The sequence below is a fragment of the Trichosurus vulpecula genome, chromosome 6, assembly GCF_011100635.1.
Source record: "Trichosurus vulpecula isolate mTriVul1 chromosome 6, mTriVul1.pri, whole genome shotgun sequence".
NCBI lineage: Eukaryota > Metazoa > Chordata > Mammalia > Diprotodontia > Phalangeridae > Trichosurus > Trichosurus vulpecula.
The window spans coordinates 263,812,782-263,828,002 of NC_050578.1; the positions used below are offsets into that span (position 1 = coordinate 263,812,782).

The 15,221-nt window shown below is 36.6% G+C and overlaps 1 protein-coding gene across 1 annotated transcript; it reads left to right on the forward strand.

Moving 5' to 3' along the window:
- On the forward strand, positions 1 to 960 carry LOC118853611 (olfactory receptor 8K3-like). Its single transcript, XM_036763772.1, has one exon. The coding sequence runs from the start codon at positions 1 to 3 to the stop codon at positions 958 to 960; it is 960 nt and encodes a 319-aa protein (XP_036619667.1).
- Positions 961 to 15,221: the final 14,261 nt, after the last annotated feature.

The window sequence follows — 15,221 nt, forward strand, 5'->3', positions numbered from 1 at the left end:
ATGGAAGAAATGGATAAGTGGAACAAAACTACATCAATTCAGGTAACTGAATTCATTCTCCTTGGCATCACAGACCATCCTGACCTGCAGATACCCCTTTTCCTAGTGTTCCTCATCATCTATGTGATCACAGCACTGGCGAATCTGGGCTTGATTATCTTGACCAAAATTGATTCTCGCCTGAAAACTCCCATGTACTTTTTCCTCAGGAATCTGGAATTTATTGATCTTGGATACTCCACTGCCATTGGCCCCAAAATGTTGGTTAATTTTGTAGTGGAGAAAAATATCATCTCCTATACTGGATGTGCAACCCAGCTAGTTATTTTTATAACGTTGATTATAAGTGAACTTTTTATGTTATCAGTGATGGCTTATGACCGCTATGTAGCCATCTGTAATCCACTGCTTTACATGGTCACCATGTCAGACAGAATGTGCTGCATCTTGGTGGCCATACCATATCTCTACAGCTCTTTTGTAGCAATGCTGACCACAATTAAGATTTTTAGTTCATCTTTTTGGAAATCTAATGTAATTAGTCATTTCTACTGTGATAGTCTTCCCCTCTTAAGTATTTTATGCAAGGATGCAAAGGATGTAGAATTAATCATTCTGAGCCTTTCTGCTTTTAATTTGATTTCCTCCCTGCTGGTTGTTCTTGTTTCATATGGACTCATTCTTATGGCCATCCTGAGGATGAACTCTGCTGAGGGCAGACGCAAAGCCTTCTCCACCTGTGGCTCCCATCTCACTGTTGTGGTTGTGTTCTATGGAACACTAACTTTCATGTACTTGCAGCCCAAATCTAGCCACTCCTTTGATACAGACAAGATGGCCTCTGTCTTTTATACTCTGGTCATTCCCATGCTCAACCCTTTGATCTATAGTTTGAGAAATAAGGAGGTTAAAGGTGCCTTGAAAAGAGCCCTAGAAAATAAATGCAAATGGCTTCTTTGATACTCCGTTTAGCATAAGATCCTATTTAGTTATTACAAACAAGTCTCCCTCTGTATTCTTAGCCAATTTGTGTTTATGTCTCTCCTTTTCAAAGAGTAAACCTTCTTTCCTATTTTCTCCTTAAATAAGAAGAAAATTGCTTGTTAGCATCCATGGCTTTCATGCTAAGGGAAAATTTCTTTACACTGGAGTGTACCAAGGAGAAAAAACAGACAAACATATCTCTTATTAAAATTGTCATCAGTGACATAAAAATAATAACCATAATACCTTTCTTTGGTTTTCTCTGCAAGGTAGAACAGTAGCTACTGAGGCAAATCATTTTACTTGGGACAGCTCCAATTGCTATGGAGTTGTAGTGTTTTGTTTTTGTTTTTGTTTATTTGTTCTCTTGGTACAACCTAAATTTGCCTTTTTCAAATTGTTCCAATTACTCCTAATTTTGATCCTTGGGGGCTAATCAGAGTAAGTCAATTAACTCTTTAATGACAAAGCTCTGCATGCAATTGAAAACATTTTTTGTCCCACACATCGCAAACCCAAAACTTCTCTTTTCTTAACTAAAAATCCCAAGTAACCTCAACCAACTTCATAAAATCATTTCACAGATTGAGGCTGTGGTTAAAAACAAAATTCCTAATAGCACTTTGCCAAAGTTAAAAGGGTTGCCTCAGGAGGTAGATCTGTTCCCCCATTGAAGATTTAAAAAAAACTGTTTTATGAATATTGTTCATTATATCATTGATAGGATTCTTGTTCATGGAAGGGTTTATTTATGGTTTATTAGAGAGGATTTGAGATATAGATGCAGAATCTACCAGAAAGTGTTTTTTGGACAATGTCTAAAGCATTGTTGTTTATTTTTTTCTTCCTTCTCCTCAATAAAAACGTACCCAACTCTTTGAATGTGCACTGTTGATTGGCCAGTTACTACACATTTGTCAGAGTTTAGCCCTGCTTTATCTCCTCTGTAAATAGTTCCATAATTACCAATTATTTTGTATAATACAAAATTTATATATTCTAACACTCTGTCTTTGCTTGGGGGTAACGACAGTCACTCTAATATTCAGGAATTTATTGGACAAGTCAATGTTCACCTTATGAACAGCAACATCACATGCTAAAAACCTTGTGGGTGGTGGAAACTGGAATCTGAGAAGGATACTGTATGGTCTTTCCGGAGTAGATTGCCTACATAGAAGAACTGGAGAGAAACCACGGTGATCGGGGTGACTGAATTTATTCTTGTGGGATTCACAGATTGCACAAAGCTGTAGCGCTCCCTCTCTGGTCTTCCTCCTCATCTACACTGTCACCATGATGGGAAACTCGGGCATGACCATCTTGATCAAGACTGATTTCCACCTACAAACTCCCATATACTTTGTCTTCAGGCAACTGGCATTTACTGATCCCAGCTATTCCACTGTCATTGACCCCAAATGTTGGTCAATTTTATAGTAGAAAAAAAATACCATCTCCTGTAACTGGTATGTAACTTAGATCTTTGTCTTTATTATATTCATAATCACTGAATTTTGCTTCCTGCCAGCTATGGCTTATGACTGTTATGTAGCTATATGTAAGCTCCTACTCTATATTGTCATCATGTCCGACATCGTCTGTTTGGCCTCTGTGGCTATCCCTTACCTATACAGCACCTTCGTGTCATTTCTCATCATGGTAAAGCTTTTTACTTTATTCTTTTTCAAATATAATGTAATCAGGCATTTCTACTATGATACTCTTACCCTGTTGTCCATTCTATGCCCTGACATATAAGAAATATAGCTAATTATTCTTAGTTTTTTGAGCTATACATATGTTTTCCTCTATAGTAATTTCTCATCTCCCACATGATCATTCTTGTTGTCATCCTCAGGATGAACTCTGCTGAAGATAGGAACAATTTCCACCAGTGACTCTCAACTCACTGTGGTGATTATATTCTATGGGACTATTTTCTTCATGTACTTGCAGCCCCAAAGTAGCCAGTATGTCAATACAGACAAAATGTCCTTGTTTAACACTCTGCTCATCCCCATACTTAACCCTTTTTATCTATAGCTTGAGGAACAAGGAGATAAAAGGTGCCCTTGAAAGAGTCATAAAAAGCAACCCAAATTTATTCTTTGATGTACCACAAAGAAAAAGATCTTATCATTTATAAGAAGAAAGTATACCTTCCTTGTCTCCTTTTAGTCAATTTATGTCCAATCACTTACTTTTTATAAAGAAAACCTTCTTACTATTTTCTGCTCAGTTAAAAAGAAATTGTTTTTAATAATAATTCATTTAATTGGCTGTAATTTTACATTAGTTGTTAGTTCACAGATTATAAATTTCAGGAGAGATCTCAGAGACTATGCAGTTCACCATAATGCTGAATACAAATCAATTGTTCTACTACTATACACTTGTCAAATGGAACTCAACCCTTTATGTGGTACCCCGAGAGCAAGAACCCTATTAATTGCTATAGGAGTCCTTCCCACTTTTTTTCCAATTCTAAATGTTAAGAAGCATTTCCGTGATACATTGCATTTTTCCCTTATGAAGTTCTACCCATTGCTCCTAATTCTGCCAATAGAAGCAGAAAAAGTAAATCTATTTTCTCTTCTTTGTGATATACATAAAATCCTCTAGACTTCTATCATACTTCCCATTCCCTTTCAAGTTCAAAATTTTGGAAACAGTGTTCACTGTGCTAAACAGCCTCAATTCCTTCAGCCAATCTTTATATGGTATAACCTTCGCTAATCCACTTGTTCTTCTCTGGTGGTTGTCTAGCTCATCCTTCTTCACAAAATGTGGAGCTTAGGATGAAATGCATTTCTCAATAAGTCAAATGACTGGAACATAGTACCTATTGATATTTGAATCGCTAGTCTTGGAGACTCTTAAAGCAACCTGAGATTATGCTAGTTGGACTGGCTAACTTCTTGACGTATTGATGACGATGACAATAAAATTTATGTCATACATGAAGTTGTGTAAAATATTTTACAATGTTATCTCATTTAATCCTCAAAAAGTATGAAGCTGGTGTTATTATTGGTCCTATCTTGTAGATGAGTAAACCAAGGTCAAGAGAAATCAAATGCTCTTGCCATGGTCAAATAACTAATAAATGACTGATGCAGAATTCTAAAACAAATCTTTCAGTCTCCAAGTTCAGAATTCAATCCACCTTGCCACCTATCCATCCGTCATATTTCTCTTGTAGTGTACATACATCTCCAGCACTTATTTTAGAACAAGAGCTGTCTGTCTAGACATTCCTTCCACTCCATCTTGTACTAGCAAAACTGAAGGTTTTGACTCAAGTTTGGGATCTTAATATATCCCTATTAATTTTTTATCACATTATCAACTCCATCTTATTAGGAAGCTTGGCTATGCAGTGGATGAGATGTACCATATATTGGGTACTGGAAGAACCGAGTCCAAACTCTACACTGACACTTATTAGTTGTTTTAACCTTTCCAAGACTCTTAACTGTGCCCAGTTTCAGTTTCTTCACTGTAACATGGGATAATAACAGAAGGAAACAGGGTTGTGGTAAGGAGGAAAGATGTGACAGAAGATCTGAAAAATCCTTGTACTGTTTTACATTTTTATAGCTTTAAACCTCCACTAGGACTTTGGGAACTCTGTCTCTCTCTGTCTCTGTCTCTCTCTGTCTCTCTGTCTCTCTGTCTCTCTGTCTCTCTCTCTCTCTCTCTCTCTCTCTCTCTCTCTCTCTCTCTCTCTCTCTCTCTGTGTGTGTGTGTGTGTGTGTGTGTGTGTGTGTAGGGAGACAGAGAGACAGAGAAAAAGACAAAGTCAGAAAGATAGACAGATGGAAAGAGGCATAGAAAAAAAATGATAGCTCTATCTTTAAAATGAACCACCCTGCATGAGCTAATGTTCTGTGTTATTTAGTTTTTAACTCTCACATACTGTTTCCTTCACTGGTAAAGGATTTGGGGAAGATCTATTTTCAATTTATAGAAGTTTATTCTCAGTTTAGACTCAGAGCATGGGAAATACAGAGAAGGGTATGTTTTCAATGGCCTAGTGATGAGATGTGAAATGTAATAAGAATAAACTGTCATAGATTTTTTTCGTTTTAATCAACATGCTTTTTTTATTTTTTTCTTGGGAACTGCAGCCTCCTTTCCTATTCCCCCATGCATCATTTCCTTTGTGTCTGATGAGAATGCTAATTAATTTAGCTAATAGCTATCATTAAAACCAGTAATTTTCTATAATTCCCTGAGTGGTTCCCTTGCTTAGTATTCATTTTTGAAATGATCTATAGTTGACAACTTTCTCCCCCAGCATGCACTGTTACCCAGCCCATCATTCCTTGTGATCGAAATTATTATAGAGACTATGCCCATTCACTGTAGTCATTGAAGAATGTATTTTTAAATTATCTATTTTCCCCCTTAACAGTAACCAGAGGAAGACATAATTTATAGGTCAGTATTTGAATACATGGCCAAAGAACCACAATAACAACCAATAAGAGGTTATATCATTCTGTAAAACTTTACAAAACATGTTCTATTTATTACATCATTTGAGCATTAGAACAGTCTTGGGAGTTAAATTCCACTTTTTCCCCATTGCTTGGTCCAATACATTGATGGAGAAATCTACGACATTTAATCTGTGCCTACCAAGATACATTCTACCATGTGTCCATGCTTATATCTGCACCAGCCCATCAGGTCCTTTTTACAAATAAGGAAGTGAAGACTGAAAGAGGTTAAGTGTTTTGTCCATCACTATGTGGCTTATATGGGTCATACGAAATATTTGAATTTAGCCCTTTCTGACCACATTTTCAGAACTTTACTCTGCCATTCTCGCTTTTGAAAAGAAATCCAGCACCAAAATCTGGACTAGTACCTATACTTGTGCTTCTTGTCTGTCTATGCTGTCCTGAGTCATGGCAATATCAGACAAAAATCAGATATCATATGCAAGTCATGCCTGACAAGTGTTACTGATAAAGTAAATAGTAGAAATTGAAAGAGATAATAGCTTTCTTGGGAGGGGTTAGGGACCTGGATCTTGAGTCAAACAAATGTAAACCAAGAATATTATTTATTAGGGAGCCTAGACAATCTCAGTACAAGTATGATGTTTTCCCTACCTGGCCTACTAAAGTATAGTATCCTGAAGTCAGGTAGGTCTGATCCACACAGTAATCTTTCCTTTAGTCCCCAGGCATCTTCTCATAAACTACCTACCTGTGTATTGCAATCCTATCCTACACAATCACCTTTGCCCCTGACCCCTAAGTTCTAGAATCATGATCAAGTCAACTCTGTTATTGCTCCTGAATAGAGTACCCTGTGGCCACCCTCAACATCCCTTTAACTTTTCAAATTAAAGTGGTTCTCCTTGGATATCTCATACACATATACACACACACACACACACATTCTGAAACAGTATTGAAATGTGAGTTTCTTAATGACAGATACTGTGTTTGCTTGTATTTTTCTCTGTATCACTTAGCAGAAAATATTTAATAAATGTTTTTCACCATCCATTCACTTATCAGAGTTTCTAAATCATAAGAATTCATAAGTATGTGAAGACCAATTTTGAGTGCATTTTTAGGTCTAGGAACTAGTACTTCTTTGGAAGAAAGGATTCAGAGTATATCAGGAATTCAACTTTCTAGCTCACACCATCTACTCATAATTCCATATTGTATGAGAGCCATTCACGTTTCTGGCTTGTACCCCACTTACACATGTCACTGGGTTGGGGCACTGAATCTCCCTTAGCCTTTTATCATTTGATTATGCCTGGAAATGTGTGGAGTCAGACATGATTCTTTCTCATAGTTTATCCAAAGGAGATTGCTGTAAAAACTCTACCATTTTTAGGCTGGTCTTATAATTATCAGCTCCTCCATCATCATTTTCCTAGTCTCCAGTCCCTTACCAGTCCATTAGCTTCTGGAGGTATTTCCTTAATATTTGTGAGTTATCTGTACTTTTTATTCATCTTCCTTAATTCTACTTAAAAGTTGTGGGCAAGAAATAAGATGTTGAAATTCCATGTTTGAAAGCATCATGATAAAGACCACTGAGGTCTGTATTGCAGAAACAGTAAAGTTTCATCTAGCAGACATTCAAACTTACCATTTGAATAATGAGGGGAAAGGCCTTCTGCTAATTTCTGGAAGTATTTTCTCACCCAGAATATATAAGGAAATATGTGTATATATGCATATATACATATGTGTATATATGCATATATACATATGTGTATATATGTATGCACATTATATATGCATGTATACATATACACATGTGTATATGTGTGTGTGTAGTTTCCTATATTTGAGGGTTCAAAAGAGTTATTTTTGAGTGTGGCTCTCTCTTTATAGGATACCTTAGACCCTCATTGAATAGGCTTTGATTGTGCCTGAGCAGTCTCAAGTTCCAAAAGGGAAGGCAATGCAACCAACCTGTTTTAAATGATTACTATTTGCCAAGACACTGTGCTAAGTGCAAGGGAAGGGAAGGTGAAAATAAGGAACTAGCATTTGTTAAGCACCTCCTAAGTACCAGACTCTGTGCAAAAACAAGAAAGAAGAAAGACAGTTCCTACTCTCAAGGAGGGACTAATGTAAATATACATATACATACACATACACACGTACATATATGTATATACACATACATACACACATACATATATACATGCATGCACATACATATATACACACATATATACATATACATACACACATATACATAACATATACATATATGTGTGTGTATATATATATATATATATATATATATATATATATATATATATATATATATATATATATATATATGTAAACAGGAAACTGAAAAGTTAAGACGATAGTCAGAATAGAAAACACCCACAGGAATGGGGGAAAGGAGGTAGGTACAATGGTGGAGAAATCCTGAGAGTCCTAAGCAAAGCTCGGAGGAGAATGAAGGTTGGCCATCATGCACCCTTCCCCAAATGGAGGTCCAGGGAGGAACTCATCAATAGAAAAATGAGTTCAAATGAGTGAAGGAATGATCCAGGTAAATATATAGGGATAAAACTCCTACATGTATCCTCTCACAGCTAGAGTGGGCTATTCCCTTCTCTATATTAGCTGACAATCAAACCAAACTATAGCCCTTCTTAATTTCTGTTGTCATATATCCAGTATATTACCACATACATTTTCCACAGGAATATGCTGTTTCTTGATCTTGGATATTCTATAGACTTTTCTCCCAAAATTTAGATCATATTGATAATGGGGAGGATAGTATTTCCTGCAACTAGCATGCACCTCACCTAGGTCTCTCCATGCTTCACATCAATGATGAGCTTTTAATTAGTCAATGCTAACTTTTGACCATGAGTTTGCTCTCTGTACACCCATGGTCTCCACACTCATCATGTCAGACATTTTGTTGTGTCCTGATATCGCTTCACTGTTGCTATGATGGTTCTGTGTCACTGTTTGGGAAAATTGAGAACATTAATATATCTTTTTTTATAGATCCAGAGCAATCAAACCTTCACCTGTCACAATTTTACCCTGTTGCCATTTGATGCTTTACAAAAGTGAAATAGATTTAAATAATGTTGATAATTTCTGCTTTAAATTTGATATCCTCTCACCTGATTCTCTTTTTCTTACTTGCTCAAACTCATGGTCATCCTCAGGATCAACTCTGCACCTGAAGGTACTTTGAGGACTCAGACACAAAGCTTTCTCTAACTGTGTGCCCCATCTCCCAGTGGCGGTTGTATTCTATGGGGCACTGATCTTTATATAATTGCAACCTAAGTCTCCTTACTTTTTCTGTACCAGAAGTAGATGGACTCTGCATTTACAATCTGCTCATTCCTTTGCTCATGCCTTTGAATTACAACCTGAAATTTAAAGAAGTTAAAGGTACATTGAAAAGAAGCATAGAAAATTGATGAAAACTTCTGTGCAATATATATTCTGGGTCAAATGAACAAGATGAAGATCCTTACATCAGATCCTTACATCTTCTCAAACTTCTCCAAAACAGGAATTATTCAATAAGATAAAGCTATTTCAGTTGCCTCCAAGACATAGAACACCATGAAAACAAAAAAAGGTATGAACGCAATGAAGTAACAAGAGAGAAGAATCCTTACCCCCTAACATGCTCACTCAATGCCCCATCCCTCACTGCCTACCATGTCCAGGCAGCAGGGGAGGAACAAACCAAACCTCATATTTGTAAAACTATACCTGACCCTCCCCTCATCTGCCTTCTGTCGAGATCCAAATGGTATATTTTTTTTCAGCCTCTGATATATAACAGTATTCTCTTCCACAAGGAACTGATGAACAGAGGAAAAAAGATGAGACAAACATGTGGCTTTGTGACACTCTACCAAGCCTAAGGGAAAAGGTCCACCACACAAATGGATCCAGTTCTGACCCCACCAAGCATATATGCCAAAGGGACCCAGGATAATATTAATGAACAGTACTCATTTACATGTAAGGTTTGATTTCTCCAATTCCACAATAACAGTCAATAAAGATTAATAAACATCTATTAGGCACAAAAACTATGTTGAACACTAGGAATAAAAATACAGATTGAAAAAGATAGTTCCTGCACTTGAGAAGATTACAATCTTATGGGGGAAGATAACACACAAAAGAATGCTGAAAAGTGGAGGGGGGCGGGGTAGAAAAGATATCTGGTATGAAGGCATGATGAAAAGTTCAAAAGCACTGTACCTAGTGGGAAACATGGAGAAAAACTGCTGAGACCCCTTTTTACATAGAAGGTCATCATGCTGTCAGAGGGTCCAATTATGGGAACAGAGGGTAATGTGATGAGAGTACCAAGCAGACTTGATCTTGCAGAACAATGGGATTTTTCTGTGTTGAGTTTCCTAGGAAAGGAAGGCATGATGGAGAGTTCCTTCCAAATGAAAAAAAAAATGTCACCTGAGGTGAGTGTTGAAGGCACTCAGATTGGGAGAGACAGAGATAAGGAAGGACACCATTCTATATGTAAGGAACTGTATACCAAGGTAAGGAGATAGGAGATGTGATAGGTATGGAGAATAGCAATTGAATCAGTTTGAAAGGAACATAAAGAACCTAAAGGAAAGAAATGTGTGATCAGCCAGGAAAGACAGGTTAGAATCAGATTGTAAGGAATTTTTAAAAGCAAAATTGTGGAGTTTGAATGAAAGACAGTGCTTAGACACTAATCCAACGTTGTTTGTTTTTTATTTGTTTCTTCATTTTAATTTTCTTTTTTGGTTATGGGTCCCATTTGTCAATCAAGTAAAGCCTACGGACTCCTTCTCAGAATGTGGTTATTAAATGCATAAAATATAATATTAGGTTGAGGAATGTTGATGGGAAGGGAGTAGAAAAACCTAAAAGTTTTATTACAATAATATTTTTTATTCAAATTATGTATAATAGATAAATTTATATTCCCTTTCCTTTGCCTTTGGGTCAGGCTGGGTTAAGATGGATAACCAAAATTTAATTTCTTTTGTATCTGTTTTTAATTACAAACTTAATGATCACTAAAACCATAATTTCCAGTATATTAAAAGCAAAAAAAGAAGATTGTAAGAAATTACGGACTTTCATTATGCATATTTTCTTTTTAAAAGTGCTTCTTTAATTTAACAAGTGAACAACAAAATTACTTGTTTTTTTATCCCCTTCTGAACTTCTTCTTAAAAATGTATTTTATTTATGTTCTCTGTTTTTGGCATTCCTTTTGCTTCCCACTAATTTACCCCCCCCCCCACACTCCAAATATAAAACTTTTCTTACAATGGAGTACTTTAACATAAGTCACCAAAGAAAAAGATTACATTTCCCAAATGTTATTCAACAGAGATTTGGGGGAAATATACAGAGTGCTATTAGTGATTGGAGAAGAGCGAAACTGGGGCACGGGATGGGGAGCATGGTTAGACTAAAATTGTAGAAGAGCAGCAGATTCATGCAACATGTCTTAGTATTGCACATAATAGGGAACCCCAAGCCAGGACCAGGTAAGACTAGTAGTAGCAATGAAAAATCATTCTCTGAAAAGGTCCTGAATCAAGATTAAGTGTTCCTTGACCATAGATTCCTGGTTATTGTTCCTGAAGTAAGCAGAGCAAGATGCTAAGGAGAATCCAGAGGCATAATGGAAGTGAGCCAACAAAGGGGTGGTGGTGGCTACTGTCATTTCCATCAAAGGAGTTCCAACCCATCAATGCAATAAATGGGTTTCTTGCTTGTTATTTTCTTTTATCCTTGCCAACATTGCAGAGACTGATTCTCATTTACGTCTTATCTGTTATGTTGTAATAAAGACGTTTGTAACTTGAGTATTATAGATCAGTAATTCTCAACAATTTGTGTCATGAACCCCTTTGGCAGTCTAGTAAAGCCTATAGAGAGCTTCTTTGAAAGATGATTTTAAGTGTAGAACATAAAATGTAAAGTATTTCAAAGGGAACAAATTATATTGAAATAGTAAATAAAAAAATCATAGGACTCAGATGGAGACCTCTGCCCTAGAAACAACCTATTCATATCTTTCCAGATTCATATATAAGCTACAAGCAGTATTTGTACTATTCTTTTGCACCAACTGTTTCAGTTCGTATCTTCAGTTTTTGAAGAGGTTTATATCTCTCTGAAGGAGATCTCCCTCATGGCTAGTACCATCTATACAACATTTAATAAATATTTTCTGAACACACAAATGAGTAGATGCATTACATTGTCCTATTAGAATGTAAGCTCATTTTCAGTAGAATTCTTTTCATTCTTTTTATGCATATCCTTTCACTTAGCATAGTATATCAACTATTTTAGGCACTTGATGAATACTTGTTTATAAGTCATACAACTTGAATCATGTGGCCATGAACAAAGCAACATGACCTTGACATTAGGAAAGTGTTGAATTTTCAAACAATAATTTGTTAATGATTGTGAATGTCAAAGATAAAAGTAAAGGGGGATGGGGCAGGAAGGAGAATGGCATTCTGGGAAGGAAGGGAAAGTACGAGTAGCAGAGGGAATCAATAAGGAATAGCCACCATTAGACCTACTGTCCTAGGGTACCTGGGATCAATTGATTAACTTTGGGTCAATGAACCAGATTCTCTTTATGTGTTAAAAATAATACTTGACAATAAATCTTCCACAAGAAAAGACTGCATGTAAAAGTAACAACTGTAATTCACAAACTTTTCCCACTAATTCACTTGGGAGCAAAATTGGTATGGAAAGGAGGTCTTCATAATTAGTCCCTAAAGTGCCTTTGCTCCCCTGTGGAAGTGCCCTGTATTGATTTTTTAGTGTTGTATGCTGGAGACCCAAAATTTGTCATGCATCAGAGGTCTCTAGACACTTCAAGAACAAGCAAAACTCCATAGAAAAATCCATGTGGCTGGGACATATGAGTACAGGGCACCAATTTCTATTCCATAGGTAAGTCATTCCCTGCATTGTTTGGGTTCTTTTTTTTTCCTTAGCAGACCAATGTGAACAAAATCCAAGGAATATTTATTGTACTACCTAAGTTGCCTTTATATTGTACAGATAGCCCTCCAGGACTAAAATGTTGTTTCTTCCTCTGTGGAGGTTGGCTGAGCCCAAGGAAAGAGTACTACTTAAATCTTTTTGTAGGAATGAAATTATGAGCCTGAGATGGAGAGGGTAGCTGTTGAACTTTTATTAGTGCTATGTTGAGCTATTTTTTTTCCATCATTGTACAGAAGTCCCTTCATTCATTGTCAGATCTTCTTTAGAATATTAGAGCTCTGTCTAGGGTACTTAGAGATTAAATAAATCACCAGGGGTCACAGAACTAATACAAATCAGAGGCAATACTTTAACCCAGGACTTCCTATCTTCTGTGTTATGGTGCTTCGTTGTTGTTCTTGTTATTTTGGTTTGTTTTGTTTTTGTGGGTTTTTTTAGATGACAGCAGCTTTAGGAAGGCGAAGAAGGAATTAGGATAACTCTTGTCTCACTGAACTAACAATGGAGTACTATAGCCTAAGAAATCTAAGAATTTCTATTGTTTTGGGGGAGTCTATATTTGGAATGATCTTCGATTCTCAAAATACATTTTGACTAGGCCATTGTTACCAGGACAATCTCCTTTTGAATAAACACCCTCTGACACATGGTTAAGCACAACTGAGTAGGTGGACTGTTAGGATAGAGATTAGTCTAACAATATGACTTAATTCTTTGCTTACTTCCCAAGCAGGAAAGTTAAATCTAAATCTAAATAAATATCTCATATCCATTATTAGAAAACTGCTGATGCATTTGGAAAGAACAATAAAAATAAAGCATTAATCATTTATCAATGAGAGCAGACCTTTTTTGTTTCTTTGAAAACCATCTGAATACGTAATAATTATATGAGTTGCAAGAACATTTGGGCTAAAATATTCCTTCCCAGGACTCAGGAGTCTAGCTCATGAGAATGCATTGTTGTTAGAATATTTTTGTGGATATAAGATACTACAGAGCAGCCTGGAGAGTGGAATACTGGGAGGCTGTCTCTAATGCTCTGATGAACAAAGGGCTGAATTTGTTGTGAATGCTTGAGTAAGCCAGGTAAATCTGCTCAGTGCCATGAATAATAACATATGGTAGTTTAAGGTACACTATCATAACTGTTCTCTCATTCTTTACCAAACCATTCCTAGTTTGGTAAGCATTAGCATCCCTCTGCTTTTATTCAGATTATTTCTTACTCTAGCAGACAGACTTGTTGAGAGGAAAATAAAAAGAATATATATTTTTTAATGATGAGGAGAAGATACACATAATCTGTAAAGAGACTTGGGTTCAGACTGATGAGGGTCAATAACAAAATTTTCTTTCATAAACTAAAGTCCCAATATATATGTTGCTGGGCTTAGTCTTCATATTGTGGCAGAAAATCTCAAGGAGCAAGGTCTTTGTGGTGCGGTAGAGGAATAGTGTGGGAGGGGTTTGCCAGGGGTGTTTCCTAACACTCCTAGGAAAGATAGGATTAGAGAAGAATTCTCACTTTTCCCCCTCAGTTTGATAAGAGCCATTTGCATGGGCCTCTATTTCTACTTGAACTTTTGCTAATTAGTCAGTTCCTGCAGATTCTTTGGCTAGCATCTTCAATGATTACAATAGGCATTTTTTGCTATTTTTTTTTGAGGGGGGGAAGGTAAGGCAATTGGGGTTAAGTGACTTGCCCAAGGTCACACAGCTAGTAAGTGTGTCAAGTGTCTGAGGTCTGATTTGAACTCAGGTCCTCCTGACTCCAGGGCTGGTGCTCTATTCACTTCGCCACCTAGCTGCCGCAATAGGCATTTTTTATATGAGCAATGGAGTTCTAGGGTCACTTAGTATAAAAGTCTATACCTGCTTCAATGGCTGTGCTCATCTTAGCCATTCTGCATGGCAGTTGAAGTGGATGAGCTTTGAAATCTACCTATTCAAGCCCACCCCACCATTTTGATTTTTTGAATGTATCACTAATTGGTTAGTAACTCAGAAAATGGCTGATTTTAGACACCCTTCCTTCCTTCCTTTCTTCCTCCCTTCTCTCCTCCTTCTTTAATCCCTCCTGTCTTTATTTTCTTCTTTCTGGAGTCTGTGAATGTCACTTGGTAATGTAAGAAGAGGTACATTTCCTTAAAAAGTGATAAAAAAATCAGTTTGGGGAATATAGTATTTTAAGGTTGAAAACCAATTCAGTATCCCAGCCACAAGGGATAAAGAAGAGTTTCAGTTAGTGCAGCAGCTCCAGACATTGGAAGAATTACACAGAAGAATCTGACTCATCAGCATTGCTTGAACCATTAAAATTTTATTGAATCATTTTTTTAACTCCTACACATGTTAACATTGGAAGTGGTGCAAAGAATCTCACTTGGAAAGGACCATGAAAGACATATTGGCCAACTGAAGTCTGATCCAGCATCTGCATTTAGATAACCCAGGTAATCTATGAATTTGAAGAACTCTAGTAAAAGGGAACATAGTTCCTCCCAGGCTGCTTTCAATTAGGTAAAGTGTTCTTTGTGAGGAAATATGACCTGACCTCTTAAATGGAAATTCACATCCTCTATCCAAAGTTGAGCTCATTAAGGTTAAACAGAAAACATCTAGTCCCTAAAAAGAATGAGTTTGGTGCAAATCAAACACAGAATTATTCATTTATTCATCCATCTGTCTATCTATCTATCT